The sequence below is a fragment of the Prionailurus bengalensis genome, chromosome D2, assembly GCF_016509475.1.
Source record: "Prionailurus bengalensis isolate Pbe53 chromosome D2, Fcat_Pben_1.1_paternal_pri, whole genome shotgun sequence".
NCBI lineage: Eukaryota > Metazoa > Chordata > Mammalia > Carnivora > Felidae > Prionailurus > Prionailurus bengalensis.
In genome coordinates, this window is record NC_057351.1 from 79,081,107 (window position 1) to 79,109,094 (window position 27,988).

General features: G+C 53.8%; 1 protein-coding gene across 1 annotated transcript; it reads left to right on the forward strand.

Moving 5' to 3' along the window:
• The first annotated feature begins 916 nt into the window (after window positions 1–916).
• GPR26 (G protein-coupled receptor 26) lies at window positions 917–27,861 on the forward strand. The gene is made up of 3 exons (XM_043597791.1): window positions 917–1,650; window positions 10,309–10,422; window positions 25,227–27,861. The coding sequence occupies exons 1-3, from the start codon at window positions 983–985 to the stop codon at window positions 25,456–25,458; spliced, it is 1,014 nt and encodes a 337-aa protein (XP_043453726.1). The 5' UTR covers window positions 917–982; the 3' UTR covers window positions 25,459–27,861.
• Window positions 27,862–27,988: the final 127 nt, after the last annotated feature.

The following is a 27,988-nucleotide window of genomic DNA, read 5'->3' on the forward strand; positions in this document are numbered from 1 at the left end:
GAGTCTCAGCCTCCCTGCAGCAGACTTGAGAAGCTCTGGCTGCAAGGTGATAGAAAGAGGCCCCGGCAAACCGAGCGCCCCCAGGAGTTTAGCAGCTGCCCTGGAGCTGGGCCCTTGGTCATGCAGGCCGGAGGAACACGGGTTCCTTCCGCCCCCAGCAAAGGAGCCTACCCCTACCGAGTCCCCCCAGCACAGCCTGGAGAGGGAGGGCCTCAGCCCTGGGAAGCTCAGCCGGCGCAGGGAGGTGGGACCTCCACGTCAAGGTCTGGCTGGGCCGGTGCCCAGGCCGGGGCAGGTGGCACTGAGGCGTGAAGGTGCCCAGGCATCCGTCCCTTTTCTCAGACAGACTTCCTTGACTCAGCCTGTCTTCGAGACACACACACACACACACACACACACACACACACGCCAGAGGGCTGGAGGGGCGGGGGGGGGGGGGGGGGGAGCCACGAGGAGGAGCCAATCACCCTGCACCGGAGCCTTCAGGGCCGGTTCCCTCGGCGGCGCGGCGTGTGAGAGAGTGTGTGCGCATCAGCGGGGATTTCTGTGATAGAGGCAGCCAGGTTCCAGAGAGGGAGAGCAGAGGAGGGGGAAGAACGAGAGGGGAGGAGAAAATTGGGGGTGGGAGAGACAGACGGAGAGAACAGCAGTGGGAGAGAGGGAAGAGAAGCGCCGCCAGGAGAGAGGGGGAGAGGGCGGGAGGGAGAGAGCCGGCGGAGGGGAGAGAAGAAAGGGAGAGCGAGCAGGGAGAGCGCAGGACGCGAGAGCCGCGGAGCCGGCGGGGCGCGCGCGGAGAGGGATGGGGTGAGGGCCGGGGGGCGCCTGCCGGCCAGCTCGGGGCGCGGGCGCGGGGGGGAGGGCATGGGGGCGGGGGCCGGGGGGGCGCGGGGCGGGGGCGGCGCCGCGGGGCCGAGCGGCGGCGGGGGCGCCATGGCGGCGCCGGGTTGCGGGCCCTGAGCGCCGCGGCGGCGGGGCGCGCACCATGAACTCGTGGGACGCGGGCCTGGCGGGGCTGCTGGTGGGCACGATGGGCGTCTCGCTGCTGGCCAACGCGCTGGTGCTGCTCTGCCTCCTGCACAGCGCCGACATCCGGCGCCAGGCGCCCGCGCTCTTCACCCTGAACCTCACGTGCGGCAACCTGCTGTGCACCGTGCTCAACATGCCGCTCACGCTGGCCGGCGTCGTGGCGCAGCGGCAGCCGGCCGGCGACCGCCTGTGCCGCCTGGCCGCCTTCCTCGACACCTTCCTGGCCACCAACTCCATGCTCAGCATGGCCGCGCTCAGCATCGACCGCTGGGTGGCCGTGGTCTTCCCCCTGAGCTACCGCGCCAAGATGCGCCTCCGCGACGCCGCGCTCATGGTGGCCTACACGTGGCTGCACGCGCTCGCCTTCCCCGCCGCCGCGCTCGCCCTGTCCTGGCTCGGCTTCCACCAGCTGTACGCGTCGTGCACGCTGTGCAGCCGGCGGCCGGACGAGCGCCTGCGCTTCGCCGTCTTCACGGGCGCCTTCCACGCGCTCAGCTTCCTGCTGTCCTTCGTCGTGCTCTGCTGCACGTACCTCAAGGTGCTCAAGGTGGCTCGCTTCCACTGCAAGCGCATCGACGTGATCACCATGCAGACGCTCGTGCTGCTCGTGGACATCCACCCCAGGTGAGGGGGGGGGCGGGGAGGGCCGTGGGGAGGGCCGTGGGGAACTCGGTTCCGGGAGGGCTCGTGGCAGGAGGAAAGGGGGTCCCTGTGTTTCCCAGCACCCCCCCCCCGCCATGCCCCAGGGTGCGACCTCGCGCAGGCCCCCTTGCCACGGTGCCTCCCTTCTTTCTTGGAAAAACTGAGGTGGGGGGAGGGCCCAATGCTGCCAGTCTTGAGACAGGTGCCTAGAACGTCCACCAAGCAGGGCCACCAAAAGCAGGGGTGGCACAGTGTGTGCAGTTTTTGAAGCATCGGGGTAGAAAGCACAGAGTCAGCACTTCGGCGGGCTTCGGAGAGTCCTGCGTGTGTTTGTCGTTTTCACTTTAGAAAGCCTGCGGAGAGGGCAGTGATCTCTATTCACTGCTTGAATAGGTTCTAATCAGGCCCCAAGAGTGTGGCCTAGTCGCTTGAGGAGCCCCTCTAGAGCTCTTCCAGCAAGGAAGTGCTGCTCTTCTGGGTCTTTCTTCTCCCTGGGGTCGGGGGCGGCCGCTGTCTCCAGATCCCCTGTTGTGTGAGTCCTCAGGCTGCACCTTCCTCTGTGGGACCTTAAAGGAGCATCTGAAGGGCTCTAAGGGGACTGGAGGGGGGATCTTGCTCTTCCCGGACAGCACTGTCCCGTGTCTCCCAGACTTGGAGCCCGGAGGTCCCTGCAGAGGGAGAGCGTCACCCACGAGGCTCCTGAGACAAAACCTGTCCACACCGCCTCCACCGTCACCTGCCGCTGTCTCAGAAAGGCAGATCAGGGTGGGTGGCTCAGGTGCGGCTACGCCCTGGGAGCTCCTGCCATCCTTGGGAGCATCTCAGGGAGGGAAGGAGGAGACTCTCAGCTGAGGTGTCCTGAGCTCACCTTGGTTTTTATTATGAGAGTAGGAAACCAAGGAAGGAAACGGCTGGTGGTGTCTCTGATTTCTCTGCTGTTTTAGATCCCATCGTCCCAGGGAAGGGCGGGCGCCCCCTCTGTCGCCCGGGTCCTAAGTAAGGGGGCTGTGGCTTCCAGATGGTGCAGAAAGTGAGGTAGACAGAGAGCTCCTAAGGGGGAGGGTTGCTGGGGGCAGTGAGGGAGCTCCGTCCTCAGGGTGTGAATGCCCCTCCCCATCCAAGGGGAAGCAGGCTCGTGACTGAGAGGGGCCAGACTGGAAGTGTCAGTCTAAGCGAGGGTTCCTTCAGTGTGAGTTGTTTCTGCCCGTTGAGCCATAGAAAGAAAAGTCCTTAAACTTCACTGTGTCCGCACATACACAGGCATGCGTGTATGTATCCATTGCTCCCCCCCCCCCCCAGAATGGCCCTTCCGCATTACACGCTGGGCCAAAGCTTCTAGCCACAGAATCTTCCTTATGGAATCATTCACAGTATGTACATGTGAATGACCAATAGCACAGACACCAGGGCATATGAACCCATGTGTGCAAATGTGTGAGCTTCACTTACCCAATCGCATGTGGTCATGTGTAAACCGCGTGTCGAGCAGACAGGTCACCACATGTGCACATGTCCCAGGGGACATACGTGCACACTGACCTGGGCTGACTCACTGCCTGTGTCTATTCATGGTTCAGTGTCGCTTAAGGAAATATTCTGCAGCCATAATTGCAGAGCTGTTCCCGTTCTGATCTCCTGGGGTGTGAGGACCTTGCTGTGGAAGGTGCCTCTCTAGGGGACGCCTGGGTGACTCAGTCGGTGAAGCATCTGACTCTTGATTTGGGCTCAGGTCATGATCTCAGGGTCTGTGGGATTGAGCCCTGTGTCGGGCTCTGCATGGAGCCTGCTTCGGATTCTCTCTCCCTCTCTCTCTGCCCTTCCCCATGTCTCTTAAATAAATAAAGAAAGAAATAAATCTTAATAAATAAAACTTAATTAAAAAAAAAAAAAACAGGTGCATCCTTAGGACTTGACCAGGGCTGTTTTAGATTCTGTAGGCAATGTTGTTGAACAATATAGATTCCCATAGCAGGGTCCCTAACCATGAGTCTAAGTAGAGGAGGGTTTGAGCCAGGAGAGGAATCTGTCCTTATTCAGACCAGTACAAATCCCATCCCTCCTGTCCCTCCATGTTCCAGAACAGGAGGGGCTGTGGCTCCTTTTTAGCCCTTGTAGGATATAGGGCCATCTCCACTCTTGCAAACATTGCAAATCTGTCACTGACTCCAGGCTGCTGCTCTGCTCGCCTCCGGTCCCCTATGCTCTCTCTGATCACCTCAAGGAGAACCTTGAACTCTTCTAAGCTCCAGGATGCTTTCAGAAGCTCCTACTTCTGATGCCATGGGGCCTGCAGGGCCAGCATTAATCCGCACTGGGGAAAGGAAGGGCTTCTGGGACAGGAATTGCCTTTGGCCAGTTCAGACAGGCCCCACTGGCTGAGGGCTGGCAAGAGGTTATGGCAGAGTGGGCAGATATGATGGCACTGTCCCTTCAATGAACCCAGTCTGCCTTCTGTTCCCAGGTTCCCAGAGCAAGAGGGTAGGCAATGGGCCACAGAGGAGGGCAACAGCTTCCTGACAGCTTATCCACAGCCTTCTTTCTTGGCATCTCCAAACTCTTCCTCGCCACAAATGAGAAACTGTGCAGCTAGCGTGGTCTGATGGAGAAGGCTGCATCTAGAACCTCCAGGTCCTAGGCGCAAAGCCTCCAGAAATATCAGCCAAGCCTCCTGGGCTGGTTTAGTGCTGACAGCCAGGACACCTGGGGATCAGCAGAACCCGGGTTTCCTTATCTGGACGGCCAGGGCGGCAGGTGGAGGCTCCGCTCGCTGGAGGTTTTACTTAACAGCCACCACACTAATGGCCTCCTGGGACTTAATTAGAAGGGACCCATTTTCAATTCCCTGAGGCCCGGGTGACGTTTGTCAGGAAGCTCCCCAGGGGTGCCTGTTCTTCCCACAGAGTGTTTAACGTAGCAGCAAGTGGCAGTCCGGACTCCTTTGTTTCGATACCGTCAAAAGATCGGGGACCCTCTGTCTTAAATTAAATCTGTCCCAAGAGACATTTCCCACTCCTGTCTTTCTACCGTGGTGTCTCAAGTTGTGACATTCATAAAGCAATTAGGAATTCCTAATATTTATTACCTACCTGGTCCCCTGATTGCTCAGTCTGTGTGGTTCTGTTCTCCCAGACCATAGCTCTGGACTAGTTGTAGCCGGTCCTGTCCCCCGTGCTGCCAGAGCCTTGGGCTGTCCTCTGACGTGGGACATAGGTGGGGGCTGGGGCACCGAGGCTGGATCCCTGCATCTCCCTGTGCAGCTGAGGGCTGCCACTCGGTTGGCACAGGTCAGTGATTTCACAGAGCAGAATGTTGGTGAAGCATACTTATCCTCGTGGTCAGGGTGGGCCAATGGTCGGCTAAGTGCCAACCCTGGAGGGCGTCGGAGCTGGGGCATAAGACTGGCAAGGGCCTGCAGAGATAACCCCCACTGTGCCCTTGATTTTATAGGTGAGGAAATTGGGAGACCCAGGGAAGGAAGGTAGGGCACTTCCTAATCGAACAGATCTAGAACGTGGCTCAAGTCCAAACTTGTGCCCAGTTCTGCCCCTGAGATTTATGGGTGGGACAAAGGTGCCCACAGAGGCTCACAAACCATCTATATAAATATTTAGAGGTTCTAAATTAAGCTTACAAACTGTTAAATGAAATATGTTCTATCCTCCTACCTTGACAAGTGTACATTTATAACACTTTGCAAGCCTGGGTTCAAATTTAGAATTCTCGAGCTCCTTGGAGTTCAGCCTCGTACATGGCGGGGAGAGCTGGGCGGGCTCCGAGCACACAGCCCCTGCCTCTCCTCCCCACCCCTAGCCAGTACCGCAGGGAGCCTCCACTCCTCAGGCCCCGAGCCGGGCACGCATCTGGCATCGTCCACCGTCCACGCATGAATGGGCCTGGGGAGGAATGCTGGCACACATTCTGGACGCAGGATCAGGGCATCTGGGCAGGGAGTTCTGTGTTCCAGGTACGTGGGGTCCGGGTTCCAGGTACTTGGTCTAGAATGGATGCTGTGGGCTCTGGGTGGGCACATGAAGTCTTCATTTCATGAGAGGGGCGTCGTCCCTTCAATGTCCAGGACCCAGGAGAGCCCCTTCGTGTGAGGTCTGAGGACACGACTTTTCGCACTAGTGTGCTGACCCCAGCCTCAAGGTCTGCTCCACCGTGGCTCAGCCTGTCCCCTTGCCTATTTTTTATTCTGAAAGCCCAGAAAACAAATCTGGATCACCCCGGGAGTACTCGGAGCGTGTGCTCAGGACCGACTCCAGTCATCTGGGGACCACCGAAGGCCCAGACCATTGTGCTGGGCATGGAGGTGTCTGGGACTGGAAGATTTCGGCCGTGACTTCCTCATTTACTCACTTTTCAGACATTACCTGGCTTCTCCATTCCCTTTGCCGTTTATTGAAGCCTCCTGGGAAGCAGCTCCCCGGCTCCACATGTCACAATGCTGGAGAGCCCATCTCTCTGTCACAAGGAAGCCCTGTGTCCTGTCGCAGCCCTCAGGAACCCCCACACTGATGTACATGCTCGGACTCTGGGTGAATGCTCCTGGCCAGGGGAATCTGGGGCCCCTCAGAATCTGGAGATTCTGCCCACGAGTCTGAGGACTCCAGCCACTACCCCCGTGCCCAGGAATATCCGGAGAAGGCGTTAGTGTGGCGAGACACAGCTTGCTTCTTGCTCTGTGATCCGGTGGGGGTGCAGTGGGATCTGGGGGAGACACCCCAGGTCCTGGAGTCAGGAGGGCTGGAATGAGTCCCCATTATTTCTGTCCCAAACTCGCTGTGGGATCCTGGGCAGGGCATAAACCCTTCTGGCCCTCCGTGTCCTCATCTGCAAATAAATAAAACAATAGCTCACAGGGCTATGAGATTTCAGGGCACCCAGTTTTGCAAAGCTATGGTGGGGAAAAAAATGAGAGGGAGAGAAGAATGATCTTATTATGTTGTTCTGGGTGGGCTGCTCTCCTACTGCGCTTAACGGTAATGATAAGCAAGAGGGTTGCCCTGCTGCCCTGCCCTCCTTCTCCTGCGATCCCCCGTCCTTCCCCAGAAATCGGGGAGCTCCGAGCAGGGAGGATGGGTCTGTCCCCTTGCAGGGGCTCAGGGAAGCAGCCGTGTGGTTCCTGGCCAGGAGCGCCAGATTTTACAGTGAACGGGAGTGACATTGATCATTCTAGCCTGTACAGTGTCCATTTTATTCCTCTGGGTCACTGCGATGCGTCCGTTTGTCCTTCTGAAGGCCTCCAAAGCTTTGCCAACATCTGCTTTTAAGTGTTCCTCATGGGGTTAAGGCAGGATTATCTGGTGCCGCAGGGAGAGGGGAGACCGTCGTCGGGGTCCTCAGCCCTGCAGCAGCGACCTCGTTTCCTCTGGGGGAGTACTGGAGGAAGCGCCTCACTCCTCCAGGGCTTGGTAGCTGGTGAGTCATTTCCGTCCCTGATCAATGGTGGCTCTGCTTACAGCTATTATGAGATTCCCCTTGGATAAATGAGGAACCAGGTTCAGAGAGATCGAGTGACTTCCCCAAGGCCACACAGCAGTGAGGGCGGAGCTGGGACTAGGACATCCAACCCACAGCTCTTTCGTTCACTGGGGTTATTCCAAAGCATCTGCGAAATGGACAGCATCGTCAGGGCCACAGATGGGCGGAGGGCCCAGCCCCGGTGCCACCCTCATTTATATGAACTTGGCGCTCGTTTTTTAGGGGATGCCCAGAATGCTCTGCTTCTCTCGTGGGGCGAGTATACCATGATGGCTCAGGACATCCGGCTCAGGTCTCAAATCTCCAACGGTTCTCGAGTCAATTACGTGAACGTCTGGAGGGCAATACCTTAATATTGAAACAAACAGGCCTGTGTTATGGAGACTGGGCCAAGCACATTGTTCCCTAGGGCCACCCTTGTCCCGGTTTGCCGAGTACTGACCGGGCTCTCCTAGGATGCAGGGCTTTGGGTGTTAGAATCAGGACATCCCAGACAGACCAAGATGAGTCGGTTACCTCATTGCACCCAGGCCTCCTGGATAGGGACCTACGCTTTCTCTCCACACCCACCCGTATCACGCACGTGTCACAGGAGCCAGAGGACATTGGTAGGGGAATCTGCAGAGACCCACGTATAAATGGAAAGCGAGGTGATTAAGACTGACTGTTGCTCCGTGGCCTCAGGCAAAGTCCCCCCAGTCTTCCTGCCCCATGAGCTGTATTCTTCAGATTTTTCTGGATGAGATGATGCCCTGGGGCCTCCCTAGGGGTATGTGATGACCCTAACTACTTGGGAGGTGACACTCAAGGCTCCAGAGTCAGATGGCCTGAGCTCAGATCCTGCCATCCCCTAGGACGACCGACTGTCCTGGTTTGTCCTAGATGGTGTTGCGGGGGGGGGGGGGGGGGTCCTCAGACATGGTACTTTCCGTCTTAAAACTAGGACAGTCCAGGGGCACCCGGGTGGCTCAGTCGGTTGAGCATCTGACTCCGGATTTCAGCTCAGGTCATAATCCTGGGGTCGTGGGATCGAGCCCTGTGTCAGGCTCTGTGCTGAGTGTGGAGCCTGCTTGGGATTCTCTCTCCCTCTGCCCCTCCCCCACACTCATGCCCATGATTGCACGCTCTCTCTCTCTCTCTCTCTCCAATTTAATCAATCAATCAATCAATTTAAAAAAACTGGGACAGTCCCGATTACCCAGGACAAGCTGGTCACCCTACCACCACTACTCACCAGCTGTATGATGTTGAGCAAGTTACTTATCTTCTCTGTGCCTCATTTCCTTATCCGACAAGAAGGCTACCATTGTACTAGTCCTCCATTTCTAGAGACATCGTGAGCATCAAACACACTCAAGCACCTGAGCCTCCCTCACAGTGTCTGCAAAGGGCACGAATTAAAGACGCAAGGAACGTGGGTTGTTACTAACGTTGGTTGTTAGAAATGAGTAACGTGACTTAACAGTAATCATTTTTCAGCCAGTGTGAAACCTGTACGTACCAAGCCAAACTCCAGTTCCCAGCTCCACATTCTGAGCCGAGGGGAAACAATCCTGCAAGAATTTCAAGGGCCTTCAATCCAGTCTAATGTGGAATTGCCCACCTGTGATCAGAAACAGGGCGAACAAGGGTTTTGATTCCGTGTTAAAATGATAGTCCTGGGGGGGAGGGTGCAGGGGAGGGTGCCCCGGCGTTAATGCTGCTGGGAACCTGGCTCGTGCACCTTCTCTCCGCACCTTGCTTTCCTTGAACACACTTGGCCTCGTTGTGGAGCCAGGTCACTGCAGCACGGGCCTGGATTTGCCAGGTTATCTCCACTTCCTGGGCAACTCTGTCCACGGTCTTCCTCCTTGCTCATTTTTGGAGTGATGTGATTTATTTCAAAAAGAAACGGTAGGAACACGTGCCCACGTGGAGTGCCAGGGGATGGGGCTGGGAAACCCTGTGGCTGGCCTTGCCTTTCTGGCTCTCTGACGGCGGTAATGGACAGCTCGCTGTTGCTCATGAATTACCCCGTGGCGGCAGGAAAGGGGTTACGCAAACCACTTCTCTCAGCTGGCGTGAGGTGTCAGTTCTCGAAAGGTCCTAGCGCAAGTGGAGTCAGGACCAGGGTGTGGTTGGAAGCATAGACAGCAGGCTCCTGATTCCATCCTCAACGCCGTGTCCCTTGCAGGGACAGTCTCTTGGCTTCACTGAAGGAATCAAGTGACTTCTCCTTCAGTGACCCCAGAACGTAGTGTCTGTGGCTCCAGGCAAGGCTGAGGCTCTTGATGGAAGACGCAGGGCTGAAGACATGGCAGAAAGGAAGCCCCATGCCACACTGCATGCCCAGAGTCCAGGCCACCCCGGGGCGAAAGGACCAGCTTTGAGAAACATGGGCGAGGGTTCAAGTCACGTCTCCACTTACCAGCTGAGCAAATCGTTGGGCTTCTCTGCTCTTCCTTGTAAAACAGGGCAGGTAAAACACATCTGGAAGGATCTATGTTGGTAAAGACAAGAGTTAGAGATATTAATGGGGCGCCTGGGAGGCTCGGTCAGTTAAGCATCTGACTTCGGCTCAGGTCACGATCTCTCGGCTTGTGGGTTGGGGCCCCGCATCGGGCTCTGTGCTGACAGCTCGGAGCCTGGAGCCTGCTTCGGGTTCTGTGTCTCCCTCTCTCTTTGCCCCTCCCCCAGTTGCTCTCCCTCTCTCTCTCTCTCTCTCTCTCTCTCTCTCTCTCTCTCTCTCTCAAAAATAAATAAACATTAAAAAATTTTAAAAAAAGAATTAAGGATATAACTTAGAGAATACGGACGCTGGTGCTGGCATATTGCAGGTGATCGGTGAAATTTCATGAGGAATAAGGATGAGTTTATTTGCACGTGGGCACTGTGCTAATTGCTTTCTGTGCTTTCTGTGTTGAACGCCTTCATGCATCTGTGTGCTTTTTTGCATTCAAGTCTCAAAAGAGCCCTTGGTGGCATTCTATTATATTACTATGCACATTTTACAGACGATGACCCTGAAGGCTTGGCAAGGTCACGCCCGTGTCCAAGGTCACGCGCCTAGGGCCAGGACTTGACCTCGGGTCTGTCTGGCTCCTGTCTGAGTCCCTGCACGCAGCGCCCGGCCTGTGTTCGCTAACGGCAGGTCCTCTCGCCCCCTCTCGCGTGCAGTGTGCGGGAACGCTGTCTGGAGGAGCAGAAGAGGCGACGGCAGCGCGCCACCAAGAAGATCAGCACCTTCATAGGGACCTTCCTCGTGTGCTTTGCGCCCTACGTGATTACCAGGTGAGCCTGACCTGCGGGCCTCTCGCTTTGGAGGGCAAAGCAGCATCCGCGCGACCTGGAGCAGGCACCCGCCTCTCTCGGACTCGCGTTTCCAGAGAGTGTGTTGGGGGCGACACACGGGACGGGTTTGGTGAAAAGGAGGGCACGCGCTTTGCCTCTTCAGCCTCCAGTTGGGGACGGTGACTCAGAACCAAAGGGGATGGTGAAAGAGTCTCCCCCTGATTCCCAGCTCACATCATCTAACCCTTTGGCCTCGGCTCCGGCCCCAAGAGGCAGGAAAGGAAAGGAGAGGAGAGGACAGGGGAGGGGAGGGGAGGGGAGGGGAGGGGAGGGGAGAATGGAAGGAGGAAAACACCCTGCCCGGGTTGGGTTCCCGCTGCCCACTGAGCACAGTGCGGCCCAGCCCCCAGGCATCCTCAGCCAGGACACCCTGGTCAACAGCAGGGGCCACATGCCGTCTGCTCTGCCACACCGGGGGTGTCCTGCTTCTGGTAAGGGTGTTGTGAGCTGGTGACCTTCTCTTCCATTCACCGACCCCCCCCCCCCCCCCATCCCACTGCTGCCGGGGCGCGACACGCTGGCCTCAGGGCTGTGTGTACCTAAAGCCAGCCTGCTCTAGCTGCAGAATTTCCTTCCCGTGGTCTGGCCAGGGGGAGGAAAAAAAAAAAAAAGTATCATCCAATCAATTTTGCACACTGGAGGGGGGAAAAAAAAGCCCCAGGACTCTGTATCCAAAATGTCTTAACTATTTGAGAAGCTGACAATAAAAAAAGGGATTTTGATGTTTGAGTAGGAAGCGGATGTTGAGCCTGGGAAGTAGGATCTGTGCAGGTGTGTATGTGGGTGTGTGTGTGTGTGTGTGCGCGAGAGAGATTGGAAGAGAACACGGGCTAGCATCCCGGCATCCCCAGCTGGCAGGGACCTGAAAGGGACTCCCGGCCTCGCTGGCCCCCAGAGTGGGCTTGCCCACAATAGCCAGGTCTCCCCATTTCTCCTGTCCATACTTATACTGAGCTGATATCTGGTTCCCTGTGGTGCTGTCCGCTTTCTTTGGCCCAGGGGAGCATCTGTCCCCTCCTCTTAGGGGTCTTGCCGCCCCCCCCCCCTCCCGACCACGGCAGCCCCACCCTGTCTTCTCTTGGAGCGTCTTTCACTGCCTTTTCACAGATGCTTCCTCTGGGCGAAATCTCACTTTGAACGAAGGACCTAGGACCGTCTGCAGGTCTCTGGATAGGTCTGATCTAGGCAGAGCAGAGCCATCAATTCTTCCTTCTAGAACCGTCCACTAGACCGCAAGACTACTGACATCTTGTGTGGAGCTCCCTTTGTGGGGGGGCCGCTCTGTGCATCGTAGGGTGTTAAGGGCACCATGTCCCCTACTCACCCACTACTTCCCTCCTGCTCCCCAGTTTTAACAACTAGAAATGTCTTCAGACACGGCCCCGGGGATCAGCCTCCACCTGGTGGAGAACCCTTGGTCTAGACACTCCACATCCAGCCAGGACGCCAGAGCTTGCGTAGATCAGGTTTTCCAGGGGACACGAAACCCAGGCTGAAACAGAGGTGAGAAGGTTTCTGTTGCTGTCCAAGGGCGGGGCCACAGCACGGTTCCCAGCATGGGCTCTGGAACGTGCCCACTGGGTTCAAACCATAGCTCCCCTCTTTCCTGCTGTGTGACCTTGGGCCAGTGATATCGCCTCTCTTTGCCTCCAGTCCCATCCAAGTGAGCAGTGCCTGCCTCTTAGGGTTGTTTTGAGGACTGATGGGATTTGAGCGTGAGCAGCACAGACCTGGCACGGTTGGTTGGCGCTCCCTCCCTCGTCCTTGGAGCCCCCCGCCCAACCCCCGGGCCGACCTGGGAGTGGCTGGTGCGTGCAGTGAGGGCATCAAACCCACTGTGGAGAGAGGCACCGGGAGGGGAGGGCAGGCAGGCGCCCCTCCTCTTAGATCCCACAGGAAAGGGGACCTGTGGGCTAATGACGGGAACTTGAACCCTCAGAGGAGAATAGGTAATGCGGCTCCAACTTTAAACTATTGGATTTTTCTCTGGCTTAATCTCATTTCCCAACAAAATTTTCCTTTTTTCTGATTATAGCTCGGTTGCTCTAATGGTGCCCAGAAAATAACGTTTCAGTAAAATTAATGGTAGGTTCGCAATGCAATATGCTCCCTCCAAATGGATTTGATGCATTTGGGATTTTTAAAAATACTCACAGAACCGTTCATCCTTGATGGGGATGAATGGCAACGTACGAAGGAGAAAAAGCTATGCCAAGAAAACCTCACAGATACAAAATAGGGCTCTGGTGAAACTACCCTCGGCCCCACTACCACCATCTCCCCAGCTGTTGCCTTTCTTTCTTTTTTGGGGAGGTGGCCAATTTTGAATTTTATTTGTTTGTTGAGTTATAAGTAACATACCGTGCTGTGTTAGTTTCACGTGTATAATGATTCAACAATTGCGTACATTACTCAGTACTCATCACGACAAGTGAACTCTTTTTTTTTTAAATTTTTTTTAATGTTTTTACTTATTTTTGAGACAGAGACAGACAGAGCGTGAGCGGGGGAGGGGCAGAGAGAGAGGGAGACACAGCATCCGAAGCAGGCTCCGGGCTCCGAGCGGTCGGCACAGAGCCCGACGCGGGGCTCAAACCCACAGACTGTGAGATCATGACCTGAGCGGAAGTCGGACGCTTCACCGACTGAGCCACCCAGGCGCCCCACGACAAATGAACTCTTGATCCCCTTTATCTGTTTCATCCGTCCCCCCACCTGCCTTCCCTCTGGCCACCACCACTTTGTTCTCTGTACCTACGAGTTGTTTTTTTTTGGTCTGTCTCTTTTTCCCTTGGTTTCTCCTTTTGTTTCTTAAATTCCACACATCAGTGAAATCGTGTAGTACTTTTCTCTCACTGACTTATTTCACCTAGCACAATGCCCTCTAGATCCATCCACGTTGTTGCTAATGGCAAGATTTCATTCTGTTTTATGCCTCAGTGATATTCCATTGTGCGTATATATCGCCTCTTTCTCCATTCGTCGATCGGTGGACACTTGGGCTGCTTCCTTATCTTGACTGTGGAACCTATAACGCTGCTGTGAACAGGTATTCATATACCTTTTCCAATTAGTGTTCTCATTTTCTTTGGGTAAATACCCAGTGGTGAGATAACTTGATCAAATGGTACTTCTCTTTTCATATTTTGAGGAACCTCCACGGTGGCTGCACCAGTTCAGTGCACGAGGGTTCCTTTTTCTCCACATCCTCGCCAACACTTGTTGTTTCTGGTCACTTTGAGTTTAGCCATTCCGACAGGGGTGGGGTGATTCCTCATTGTGGGTTTGATTTGCATTTCCCTGATGATGGGTGATGTTGCGCATTTTCTCACGTGTCTATTGGCCATCCGTGTATCTTCTTTGAAAAAAAAAAAATGTCAAGTCAGGTCCTCCGCTCGTCTTTTTATTAGGTTAATTGTTCTTTGTGTGTTGAGCTATAGAAGTTCTTTATATACTTTGAATGTTACCCCTTTTCAGATATGCCATTTCCAGACATCTTCTCCCGTTCCCTAGTTGCCTTGTCATTTTGTTGATGGTTTCCTTTGCCGTGCAGAAGCTTTTTATTTTGGTGTGGCTCCAAGAGCTTAATTTTCCTTTGGTTTCCCTTGCCAGAGGAGACAGATGTAGAAAAGCGTTTCCGTGGCTGATGTCAGAGACATTACTGCCCGTGTTTTCTTTTAGAAGTTTTATGGTTTGAGGTCTGACATTTAGGTCTTTAATCCATTTTGAGTTTATTTTGGGGTATGGTGTAAGGAAGTGGTCCGGGTTCATTCTTTTGCACGTGGCTGCCCAACTTTCCCAGGACTGTTCGTTGCAGGCACTATCTTTCCCCCGCTGTCACCACCCTATCCGGCTCCTGTCTTGGCTTTCTTATAGGCACAAAGGAGCCATCCTAAGCAAACCTCATCCAATATGCAAACATAGCCTCATTTCATTTTGACACACATTTTTTCCGGCACCTTCTCTGTGCGCAGCGTATAAAAGGCCCTGCAGAGGAGGCATGGGTTGGTGCGGTCCTGCAAGAGATGTCCTCTGAGGGGACATTGACCCTGTAGACATGGCCCTCATACCCAAACAGAACACCGTGTCATGTCATCTGATAGGGACAGGGTCCAGTGGCTCTCCTGGAGGGAGCTTCCTGGACCAGGCTTGTGAAGTGGGCTCGGCTATGCAGGAGGGACAATCCAAGCAGAAGGGACAGCATGAGGCAGTTAGAGCCCTGTGTAGGGTCCACCGGTCACAGGTCCTTTTAGAGCACTTGAATGTGGCCTGTCTGAATTGAGATGTACCGTAGGTGTAAATGCATATTGAGTTTCGTGGCTTGGCATGAGCATACATATGCTTTTTTGTACTGATTCCATAGTGAAATGGTGATATCTGGGATAAAATATACAGTTAAAATTAATTTTACCTGCGTCTTTTCCCACCTGTGGCTTGCCTTCTCTTCCTATTGAACAGCACTGGTCTGTATTCAGGGAGGTCTGGGGTATGAGGTGTGTCGATGACCTTCCTCCCAGCACCCTCTTTCCCTTGACCTCTGGCTGCTCTTATCATTCATCCTTCACTGACCAGGAACCCCCTGGGATCTCCATTCCTGATGCCCTGCAAGAGTGCTCAGAACTCCCTGCCTCCCTTCCCTCCACGGTCAATGTCCTTCTCAATATCAGAGTTTATCTAGGAGCATATACAGAGTGGCCACATCACTGTGACCCTCCACCAGGACAGGTGCACTGAGGCAGGGGCTCTTGGAGGGCCTGAATGAGGGGACATATATGACCCCAACCAGGGGTGTCAGGGGAGTTTGTGGCTGGCAGATCCTCATGGTTAGTCCCCCTGAAGTTACACCCCTCTTGGAACCACCTACCCCCTCCTCACCCCTCCCCTACATCCCTTCTGTGACTGAGGGGAGAAGAGATTCTGATGAGATGCATTGTGTTGATGGTCCCTGGAGGTCCCAGGCACACCCCAGGGGGATGGACATATGCCAATGTGCTCATCACACGTAGGGAGCTCTCTGGGCTCTAGGCATGTGCCGGGCATGGCCAGGGTCCCATCAGAACTACATTTCCACTGTCAGATGTCCACACGACCACACGGGGTGCGGTGGGGTCGGAGTGGGGCAGGATTCACTCTCATGCTCACTCCCAGAGAACCTGCCCCAAAGTGTCCCATGTTACTGAGGGTCTGGGCTGAGAACCACACGTGGATTGCCTGCAGAACTCAATCGCTGGTAGGGAATACGTCAGATAACCCATGCAGGGAACGCAGCACGGGTCTATCCCCACCAACACTGGCATGGAGATTTGCTAGCGCTTCTGGGGGCGATTGATTCTTCTGTTCTTCGCAAGCTGGTTTCCAAGTGTAGACTCGAGCCCCCGTCTCAGAAGAAGCTGAAGACGGGCCCTGCTCTGGAAATGTAGTTGAGAATTTAACTTCTCGCAGGAAATGATTCCTTACGGAGAACCTAGAGCCGTGGGTACTGGAAGTGGAAGGTCCCTTCGTGGGCGTCTCATCCAGGGAGCGTAAGCCGGTGGCACCTTGCAGGCCAGCTGGGACCAAGCGTCGGTGGCCAGCCTGAGCATGTGTTGAGAGGCACCGTGAAGCCGGGCTGGGAGTGGCGGGGGCGCGCAGTGAAGGAAGGTCTCCCCTGCCTGAGGAGGTGAGACACAGGCTGTGCCGTCTTCAGTTCCTAATCTGGCACGGTGGTTTGCCAACTTGGAGATTAGAATCGCCAGGTGTGGCTCCTGGCATTGGTGGTTTCAAAATCTCCTAGAAGATTCCAGTCATGAGTGGTATTGAGAACCACAGCTCCAGTTCTCTCTCTCTCTCTCTCTCTCTCTCTCTCTCATTCACACACACACACACACACACACACACACACACACATTTCACCCAGGAGGAAACCGAGGACAGGTTTGCAGGGGGGCAGTTGCATTGCCTAGAGTCTCACACTGAGTCAGTGGTGGGGCCGGGCTTCCAACCTCAGTGGGCTGTCTACCAGCTCTTCAAGCTCTCAGAAAGGTCCTCCCCTGCTTCTCACTCACGTCTGTGGCTGTGGCAGAGAAGTGCCTGGCACGCAGACATGGCTCCGTGAGCCCCTGCCCCAGAACCCTCTTACCCACCAGGGGTAGATTACCAAGGCTTGTCAATGACTGTGTTGTATAAGGACCCTCCAGACAAACAGACAAGTAGAATAGATGATAGATAGGTAGATAGATAGATAGATAGATAGATAATAAGATAATAGCTAAATAATAGATAGATAGATAGATAGATAGATAGATAATGATAGATAGATAATAGATAAATAATATATATAGATAGATAGATAGATAATAGATAATAGGTAGATAGATAATAGATGATAGATAGATAGATAGATAGATCATAGATAGATAGATAGATAAGAGAGAGAGAGAGAGAGAGAGAGAGAGAGGGACAGAGACAGAGACAGAGAAAGAAAGAGTCTGAGAAGTCCCACAATCTGCCCTCTGTAAGCCGGAAACTCGGGAAAGCTGGTGTGTGTAGCTCAGCTTGAATCTGAAGGCCCAGCCAACTGGGAAAGCTGATGGTATAAGTCCTGGTCCAAGGGCTGGACCAGGTCCAAGGGCTGGAGAAGCTGAGCTAAGACATCTCAAGTCAACCCGTGGGGCAGGGGGAAACAAGGGGCGAATTCCTCTTCCCTCTGATGCTGGCTCTATTCAAGTCGTCAACGGAATGGCTGACGACCACCCAGTTGGGGAGGGCAATCTGCTTAGATGTCTCCTGGATTATGCTCTGCGTCCCTCCTGTGCATGGAAAGAACAGTCAAAACCACTGAGGCAGTAACTGGCTGACCGTGTGGAATCCAGAGGAAAAGAACCAGCCCCGTGTCTCTGAGAATAATCCCGTTAAGTCCCTGCTCTGTGCCTGGGGCTGTGCCATCCTTTGTGCCTTGATAACCTCCTCATTTCAAGATGAGGCTACTGAGGCTCAGACGGGAACTAGCCTTGCCTGGCAATGGACCCGGCCAGGGTTCCAGCTGGGGTCTGCCTGAAACCAAAGCCTGTGCAAAGCCTCTCGCCGCACTGATCTGCTTCTCTTCTGGGAACATGGTGGGTCCCACTCTGCTCCCATAAGGCTGTAGGAAGGCACTCTGTGCCTTGACCCACTCAGAACCATAATGGTGCAGTTTTGGAGATGACTGGGAGCAAGCTGTTCGAGTGTCACTTAAACCCGACGTTGAGCTGCTAGCTGAGACACTAATATTTCCCACCACTGCAGTGACTGTCCCGGTGGCCTGTCTTGCTACTTTCACCCATTCCAGCCTTACAAGTGAGGACACGGGCAAGAGTTCAGGTCAACATCAGGACCCCTGTGGTGAACCCCGGAAGCTGGCAGAATTGGAACACTGGAGAAGAGAGGGGACTTCTGCTGTGACCTCTGCCACCTTTTTGAGCTGATCAAGATCTGGTGGGCTGGGAGGGGGTCCTTCTCTTTGTCCCCAGTTAGTCACACCCGCCTGATAACTTTCTCAGGTAAGAAAGCGTCAGTCTCGAGTCAAGAACCATTCGGGTCTTCAAATAGGTTCTCAGGCTTCCCTTCTTGGAGAACACAAAGTCTTTATAACTGCACCTGTCACCTGTCATTGGACACCTGTAATGCACCTAGGAGGTACCAATGCCTACCTGGTTGCACCTAGTACAGCTCTCCTGCAAGGTAAGCACTAGAATCCTTACCTTGCAGAGGTTCAGAGAGGTGAGATGAGTTATCTATGGTCACAAGAGTAGCCACTGGCAGAATCAAGGGTTAAAGGTCAGTGTCGAGCCTATTGGCAATAATTTAGCCTCTCAGCCATGCTACATGTCCAGAGCCTGGGGACCAGGCAACTGGAAATACAGAGATGCCCATTTGCAGGGTGGATACCCATCTAACTTCCTGTGCCCAAGCACTTCGGTGTGAACCCAGCGTAGCACCTACAGCACCCATAGGTGAAGACAGGTAGGCATGTGAGGCCTTTCACTAGAAGAAGTGGTGGGTTTGCATGGAGTCACCTCTGACCTCCCACACGGCTGACGGCAGCTTGGGTAGACCTAGACTAGGACCCAGAGGCCATCAGCTCTGGCAGCTGGAGCCATCAGTAGACTTGGTTGGCACAGTGCCGGCTGTGCAGCAAATACCTTTCAGAAAGACAGGTCCCTGAACTGTACCAACCGAAGAGCCACTTGCACCTGTACCTTGGGGCATGTCGGATGACCGTGGAAAACACTTGGAAATCTCCACCTTCACTCTAAATAAGAGTCACTACCTTCTTTTTTCTTTTTAATTTTTTTTAACGTTTATTTATTTTTGAGACAGAGAGAGACAGAGCATGAATGGGTGATGGTTAGAGAGAGAGGGAGACACAGAATCTGAAACAGGCTGTCAGCACAGAGCCCGACGCGGGGCTTGAACTCACGGACCAAGAGATCATGACCTGAGCCGAAGTCGGACGCCCAACCGACTGAGCCACCCAAGTGGCCCCACTACCTTCTATTACAGACACTGGCTCTTGTGTCCCTCGAAGCCCTGCTAGGTCACATTTGACTTTTTCCAAGTGTTTGAGCAGAGTCTGAAGATCTGCAACAGATTCTCGTCCAAAAGCTCTAATTAAATTTTTCTGAATTAAAATTCACATGTCTAGAAGCATTTGTAAGGCTATTATCTTTGCAGCAACATGTGCTTAGAAACAATTACGGTTGTCCCAAATCACCAGAGTGGGGCTTTGAAGCATTAGTGGATCTGACAGCACCATTGTTGTGGCTTTTCAAAGTCATGGAATTATGTAGATGGCAGAGGGGTTTAATATGCAGTTGGTTGTCCAGTGTTAATACTCTTTTAATAAAATGCCTTCCGTTCTCATGTCTCACGAAAATGTAAAGTGTCAGCTTATTACTTACAGGTCTTCAAGTACACAAACCAAGTTCTCCAGACCTGAGGCTGGCTTCCCAAAGAATGTTCTGAGGCCCGTGTTGCTTTTGGTGCCCAGTGTGCCTGTGTGTGTATACACGTGTGCGTGTGCACACAGCAGTGGGGGCAGGAGAGAGAGGGTGCCAATTTACCACTTCTTTCATTTTTTATGTCCAATGATATTTTATTTCTGTTTTTGTTTTTTAATTTTATTTAAATCCAAGTTAGTTAGCGTATAGCAGAATAATGGTTTCAGGAATAGAATTTAGTGATCCATCACTTACATACAACACTCAGTGCTCGTCCCAACCAGTGCCCTCCTTAATGCCCATCACCCATTTAGCCCATCCCCTCAACCACCTGCCCTCGGGAACCCCCAGCTAGTTCTCTGTATTTAAGAAACTGGTAGAACTGATACGTGAATTCAACAAAGTCTCAGGATATAAAATCAACATACAGAAATCAGTTGCATTTCTACACACCAACAACGAAGCAGCAGCAGAAGAAATCAAAGAATGGGTCCCATGTACAATTGCACCCAAACCCATAAAACACCTAAGAGTAAACCTAACCAAAGAGGTGCAAGATCTATATGCTTAAAACTGTAGAAAGCTTATGAGAGAAATTGAAGAAGCCACAAAGAAATGGAAAAACATTCCATGCTTATGGATTGGAAGAGAAAATGTCTGTACTACCCAAAGCAATCTAGCAACACCAGCATTCTTCACAGAGCTATAACAAACAATTCTAAAATTTGTATGGAACAGAAAAGACCCCGAATGGCCAAAGCCAAGTTGAAAAAGAAAACCAGCGCCAGAGGCGTCACCATTCCGGACTTCAAGCTGCATGGCAAAGCTGTCATCATCAAGACAGTATGGTGCTGGCACAAAAACAGACACTTAGATCAGTGGAACAGAATAGAGAACCCAGAAATGGGCCCCCAAATGTATGGTCAGCCAATCTCTGACAAAGCAGGAAAGAATATTCAGTGGAATAAAGACGGTCTCTTCAGCAAGTGGTGCTGGGAAAACTGGACAGCGACAGGCAGAGGAATGAACCTGGACCACTTTCTTACACCCTACACAAAATAAGCTCAAAATGGACGAAAGAGCCAAGTTACCACGTGAAGCGTGAGAGTTGAAGGTAAAGGTCTTTGACGGTACCCTGGAACGGGGTCCAGGGGGTGGGAGGGGCAGCCTGGCACCAGGCAGGCACCTGGTCCCTGCCGCCCACAGCCCCGGCTTCAAATCCTGGTGTTTCCACGTCCAGGCCATGCGGACTGGCGCATCACTTTGCCGTGGCTCCTCCTCTGTACCGTAGGGGGAGCACTCTCAAGGGCTTGAGGCAGTGTTTGTGAAGTGGCTATCGAAGCACTGAGCCCCGGGGGACCCAGAAGTGTTGCCGGGCCTACAGCTGCCCGTATTACTACTGTTCCTATCCTCACCCCAGAACTTGGTTTCTTTGGGGACTCTCATTGATGAGCAGAATTGAGACATTGGTCTCTCTGGGCGTCCGGAGAATGGAGTTCTGGCAAATGTACCCCCCTCCTCCTTCCAGAGGCGGGGACTGGCCCGGACGCTGGGTGGGGGTGGGGCCTGCAGGGGAGGGATGAGAGGGGAGGGCTTCCAGCCCTCGGCTGCGACAGCCAGGACAGAGACCTGCCTGATCTGTGACCCAGATCAGAGGGTTTGTTGCCAAGAGAGAAGAGCGTGGCTCCCAGGAAGAATCCCTCACCCCCTGCAACAAATGCAGAACAAAGGGCTGTAGGAGGGGGACCGGGCACATTGGACCGGTGGAGGGGGGGGATCTGCGGGCATCTGCTCTGCAGCGCCCTGAGTCAGAAAAATACACATCTCTGTGCTGTGCTTCCGCGTTGTGAACGGCCCACACCCTGTAGCATTTCACACCTCCCACCATCCTGGCAGTGCTGGGACGCCCCCAGGGGCTCACAGAGCAACTCTGACCCGACCTGCCTCAGAGTCGCCTGGAACCCTTGGAAAAGCAGCTTCCTGGCCCCCTTCCCCTCTCCTCCCCCCGCCCTGCTGATGAGAGTGTGGGCTCTCACCCCAGGGGACATGCACAAGGAACTGTGGGGGGGGGGGGGGCGGGGGGCTCTGGGAGCAGGCCTGGGTGCATTTGGAGCAGAGAAGCATAATTGTCTCCCCCTGCACAGGGCCTGCTGGCAGAGGTCTTTCTGGTTCACATCCCAGACAGTAAGTACGTGGAGAGTCACTTCGGTGCTTAACGGAAGGTCAGGGGCTGGGGGCAGGAGGCTCAGAGAAGAGGCAGTACCCTCACGGTTCTGTAACCCCGGCGTCCACCTTGCTGCACACGGGGCTCTAGGACCGGGGTGGGGGCTCGGTGCCACGTTGTGCTGTTAAAGGCAACAACAACCGGTCCTGCCTAACAGCCTCCTACATACCCATGGGCTTCCTCAGGCTACCGTTAACCGAGTGGCTTAAACGATAGAAGTGCATCGTGTCAGCTCCAGAGGTTAGAAGTTCAAGATCGAGGTGATGGCAAGGTTGGCGCCTTCTGAGGCCAGGGATGAGGGGGAGTTTGTTCCAGGGCTCTCCCCTGGCTTCTGGGGGTCTGCTGTCAGTCTCTGGCGTTCCTTGGCCTGGAGAAGCATCACACAATCTCTGCCATCGTCCTCACATGGCCTTCTCGCCGTGTGCATCTGTGTCCAAATTTCCCCCTTTTATAGGGACACCAGGCGCACTGGGTTAGGGGCCTACCTGACTCCAGTCTGACCGCATCTCAACTGATTACATCTGCAACAACCCCATTTCCAAATAAGGTCACATTCTGAGGTATTGGGGGTTAGGACTTCAACATATGAATTTGGGGGAGATAATTCAACCCAGGAGGTGATATAACAAAGGAAAACAAAGGACTGCTTTGCCCCTAAGCCCAATAACCCCTAAACTCAGGGCTCGTGGGTCAGAGCTGTCGGTAGGGGCAGGAGAGGGAGTTCGGTAATCCACCACGTGGATTTTTCTTTCACTAAAGAGAGAAGAGGCAGAGCATGGCAGGAACCTTCTAGCACGCAGTGACCTTGCCCACGAGGAGAATACGACTGATCAGAACTGGCAATCTCCCTCTCCTGGAGGGGAGGGCGCTCGGAGGGGGTGAGCAGAGCTAAACTTGGTGTAAGATGGGCTGGAGGATTCCCTCTGTAAAAGGTCAGCTGGAGGGAACCACGTGCTATCTCTGCCCAGATCTAGAATTAGAAAGAAGCAGTTGTGGCAATGTGGAAATCCTTGCCCCTTCTCGGTCCCCTCAAACAAACGGAGACTTGGAACTGTCAGAGCTAGGTCCGAGCAAAGCTAGCCACAGCAGGTGCACAGCGTGGGGCGGGGGGTCCCATGTGCATAGGAAAGGCAGGAAGTGGGTCAGCCAGCCACGCCCGAATACGGAAGGGGTATCCCCACGTCAGGCTGGCCCAGCAGCCACACCAGTGTCCAGGCCTGTGCTGATCCAAGGCATCTCTTTGCCCGGAGGCCCTGACAAGGGCCACACACTGGCTTTTCGGAACGGGAGTCATTGTGTGTACTGTGGACGGGGGCAAGTGACAAGGTTCTGGGGAGCGCGTAACCGTGGAGAAGCGGTCCCGGGGCTGGGAGAGATGCAGAGCTCATCGGGTCCAGTCTGCGGGGCTGGATCTGAATCCCAGCGTGGCCTTTAGTCAGGACTTGGGCAGCCGTAGAGTGGAACCGGGTTTCGCTGGCTCTCTGAGCCTTGATTTCCTTGTCTGTAAAATGGGATTAATGATAACCTCCTACAGGACACAGGATACAGGATAATTGTAAGAGGAGAGATTGTGCACATCAGTTGTTTTGCTCAAAGTAGACCCTCAGCTGGCAACGATTATTACTGAACCAGGCAGAGGGTTCAGACTTCACATAAAATCTCCGAGAAGCGATTGAAGTAGATTTTATCTCTTAATTATCCAGTGGTGAAATCTTACATTGCCCTGAATAGTTTTAGCCTGTGAAATCTACAAAGCCTGCAAATAATAATGTTGCCGATCTTGCCGGATGGCTTAATGATACTTGGCTCTTTCAAGAATCCTCTCGGGAGGGCCAGGGATGCAAAGAACTGAATTCAGCGACACAGAGAAGAGCAGACATTTTGGAAAGGCCATTTGGCATTGTGTAGCGACAATGTGTTGGCATTCAGCTATTCCATTGTCATTATTAGGTGTGAATTCTAAATTCAGGGTTTTTGTCCCCTTCAAGTCCTCACTTCCCAAAATAGGTTTCTTAAAGTACAGCTTTCCCAAATGCTAACAGCTCCATTTCCCCATTCGGGCTAACAAGGACATGAGCAGAAACGAGGCCACGTCCCCCCACGAGGTCTGAGGGCAAGGGTAGCCAATGGCGCCGGAAACAGGAGGCCAAATGGGGGGCTTCAGACGGGCTCGTTAAGGGGCTGTTCAAAAAAGGCGCATTGCGCAGGAGGCTCAAATCCCGCCGGCTTTCTCCTCCTTCTCTTCGTGAGCTTGTCCCCACAGCCTCGGCCCGAAGCCAGGAAAAGCACGCAGGTTGGCCGCACAGAGTGACAGCCCAAGCTCAGTCCTCTCTGAAGCCGGGGCCTCACCTGGGCGGCCTGCCACACTGAGAACCGCTGCTGCCCGTCATCCTGCACACACCCCCTCCCCCCGGAGAATACAGGTGCCAGATCCCAGGGCACAGACGCTGGACCTTCCTCTCTCACAATCTGCTGTGTGACGCTGGGCAGCCCCGTCTCCTCTCTGGGCCTCAATTTCCTCGTTTGACAGCGGACAGAGGGTAACTTATGATCTTCAGTCTGTGGCCTTTTCTACCTTGTGCCAATGATGCATAATGTCCAAATATGGCCAACGGTGCTGGACACAGTGGAGAAAGGAGAGTAAGGGACTTGACTGGGGGGGGGGGTTCCATTACACAGAGGAAGGCCTTTATTTCCCCACAGTCTCGCATTAGTACCATTAAATGGAGTTGTTCAATGGGCACTGGGCGACCTACAGAAAAATACCCCTTTGAGACATGGGCTGTGTCTCCCCTTGTCCCCTCCCAAAGAATGAGGGCCACTTTAGGGTACCTGACTGCTGCTGTTGCCAAGGGCCCCCCCGAATCCCAGCCCTAGGAAGAGGCCTTCCTCATCTGTAGATTCTTCCTGATGCAAGATGCACTGGGAACTGGCAGAATGGTTGCAAAATTATTCGCAGACCTCCCTCCCAGGCCACCTTCTCAGGAGGGCAGAGCTGGACTCGAAGCAGAGAATCGGCCTCTTACAGTTCCAATGATTCTAGAGATGGTCTTAATTAACTGCCTCGGTTTTCATCTAAAACCTCCGGGCCCAAGGAAGGGAAGCGACTCGCCCAGGGTCACACAGCAGGACAGCAGGAGAGTGGGAGCCTGCGGCCAGGACACTATTAGCCACTAGCCTATTTCTCAGGTAAGCTTATGCTCCAGAGTCAGACAGACCTGGGTTCAAATCCTGCCTTTACAATGTGCTGGCCGTGAGACCTTAGGCAAATCACTTAACCTCCTTGGACATCTGTTTCCTCACTTGTAAAACAGAGATCGTCACATCTCTGGCCAGGGGTGGTGTTGGTGGGCGGGGGGAGGGTGTCCAAGAAGTCACGTGTGTAAAGTATACAGTGAGTCCGGTAGCCGGAACAAACTAAGTGCCTGGCGAATGTCCACCGTCCGTTACTGTTACCGTTGTAAATCGCAGTTGCCATCGTTGTTGTTGAGGACGCAGTCCCGGGAAGCTGAGGCTCGCCCGGAGGCTGTGCTCTCAGTAACGGCCTCCCCGTGTCTCCGCAGGCTGGTGGAGCTGTCCTCCTCGGTGCCCATCGGCTCCCACTGGGGGGTGCTGTCCAAGTGCTTGGCCTACAGCAAGGCCGCGTCTGACCCCTTTGTGTACTCCCTGCTGCGACACCAGTACCGCAAAAGCTGCAAAGACATCCTGAACCGGATCCTCCACCGTCGCTCCCTCCACTCCTCGGGCCTCACCGGCGACTCCCACAGCCAGCACATTCTGCCGGTCTCTGAGTGAAGGCCGCCGCTCCTGCTGGAGAGTGAGGAAGGAGACAGCTGGTGAGGAGCGGGGAGGGGGGGCTCGGGGTCCTGGGTGGGCACCCCCAGCTGCCACCCACCTGGCCGGCCCAGCGATCCCGGTTCCCTGGCTTGTAGGGGCTCTGAAGCCTGCTTCCTGGTTCCGCAGGGGCAGAGGCTGGACTGTCCCTATTTTGCACCAAAGGATGACTGTGGCTGCTTCCTCTGGCTTTTCTTTCTGAGAAGCTCCTTTGAGGGCCTGGGCTCCCCAGAGGCTCCCCAGGAGTGACACTGAGTCCAGTCATGATCAAGGACACGCAGTGCTGGTGGCAGGTGGGAAAGCATGGCGTCCACCTGCTTCCTAACCAGTAGGCATTGGGCTCCATGCTGAAGAAAAGAGGTGGTCTCCATGGGACATCGGTCATGCTGCAAGTAAGGTTGGAAGTGGCCGTTTGGCCTTACGTCTAGCATGGCTGCTGTTCTCCACATGGTCGTGGTGGCTGCTTTGACCCAAATATTATCCAGCTGGTACTCACTCAGTTGTGCTCAGCCGGGACTCTTGGGACCCTGAGCCCAAGGGGAAAATGTTTAGCAACTAGCGGCTACCCAACTGTGGCCAAGCAGTAGTCTGAGACACGGTTATATTGGATTAAACTCTGGTCCCTCTCTTCCCCCCAAAAGCTGACGTTTGTGTGTGTAGACAATCTTAGCATGAAAATGGCTTAAATAGGCAGGCAATACATGTAATAACGTTCTTGGAGGTCTGACCTTGAAGTCACCTTCTTCTGATTCACATGTCATAACTGTTGGAGCCAAGGAGAGGCAGGAGGAAGGCAGCTGCTTGATGCCCCCACCCCTGGTCGTGACCTGAATTTGCAGGAAGCGTTTCACCTCGTGTCGCACATCTTGTCCGGCACATCCTGTGTGATGCACCCCCAAGAACTGGCCTGAGCAGGGTTTTAGCATTGATTCTAAGGCACTGGATTCCATCATCCTATGGGTTCCATTCCTATTCTCTTTGAGTCTATCAACAGAAAGTAGAGGCTGTCCCAGGTGATCGAGAAAGTGCCCTGTGCTGATGAAGGGAGGGTGACATTTTCATTGAAAACTGTCACTTCAATAACTATGCCAATCCATTCGCAGCCCCTTCTTGATTGACTAAAAGCCAAGGTGTGTGGGCCATGCTTTCGGCCCATCCATCTTTGTTTACCATTTCAGATGACCTGTGGAGGCTAAGAACAGTTACTTCTCAGCGCTCCCTTCTGATGCCTCCAGGGTGGAATGGATGGGGAGCAATAGATTCCGATGGCTCCTTCTCTCTTTCCAGCCCTGTGTGTTCTGACCTTGGAAGTACAGAGGGGAGGACACGGTCCAACAGGGACCAACTGGGAAGAGCCCGACGCTTTTTACTGCCAGGTGGCCCCCGTATGGAAAGACAGGGAAATGTTGTGTGAATCTATTTGCAAAGATGTCTTATTCACCTCAGCCCCCCTTTTTGATAGACAGAGAGCTGATCCCGGCCTCGTCTTGCCTACTTTCAAGGTTTTCATGCAGGTTAGGATGGGAACAGACGTAGCCTCTGATGCCTTGGCACCGTTCGGTTATAGTTGGAGGTGTGCTCACACCTGCCTGGGGGAGCCAGTGGGGCACGTCCCTTCCCAATTCCATGTTCAGGGATCTCACGTTGGTAGCTTGAAATCAGCCGTGGTGAGAATATTTACACCAAGAAAATTCACAAAGGCTACAAGGAAGGACTTCTGCCCTGAGAGCTGGTTGTGGAAGCGTCTACCAGCACACCACTGCCCAGACGTGACTTTGTGTGTTACTGGAAACTTGCCCTGATACAGGGCACGTTGGGCGGCACGCGTAGACGTTCATTTTTGTGGCTCTTTCCTAGTGACAGGTAGCTGTTCACCCCCGCCTTGTCCCAACGCCAAACAAGTACCAATGAGGCCGAAAACAAGTAAGGAGCCAGGAAAATATGCACAATTGACTCCGCCTAGTTCCCTTTTCACACAAATATCCTCAAACTTGGCCAACAGAGCAGTAGCGACCTAGTGGATGAGGTTAGTAGACAGTCAAGTTCAAGCAGCAAAACGTGTTTTCATCAATGTCACTTCCTCTTCCTGCTTATTCCATGTGGGCAACATATTAAGCTCCTGGAAGCAACTGGATCTCTTTTAGCTCTTCTTGAGCTAAGAAACAAAAGACGTGTCACCCACACCCGTGTGTATCTTAAAGATACATGTCATAACTTTTGCCAGTCCCCTGGGACTGCTAAAAAAACAAACAACAACAACCCCATAATAAAACCAGTTATATTGGCATCATGGAGACAAAAGGCCAGATAAGCTGAGAGGGTGTTTTCATTACCATTTAGACAGGCATTAAAAGCCAAGGAGAAGTAAGGAGAAAATCACCACATTGACGGGCAGCACCAACCAACTCTGTTATAATTACCCTTACCTGGATGTTGGTATTCATCTATACGCAGTCTATAAAATCTTCCCCTGGCTTCATTTTTCCCAGGC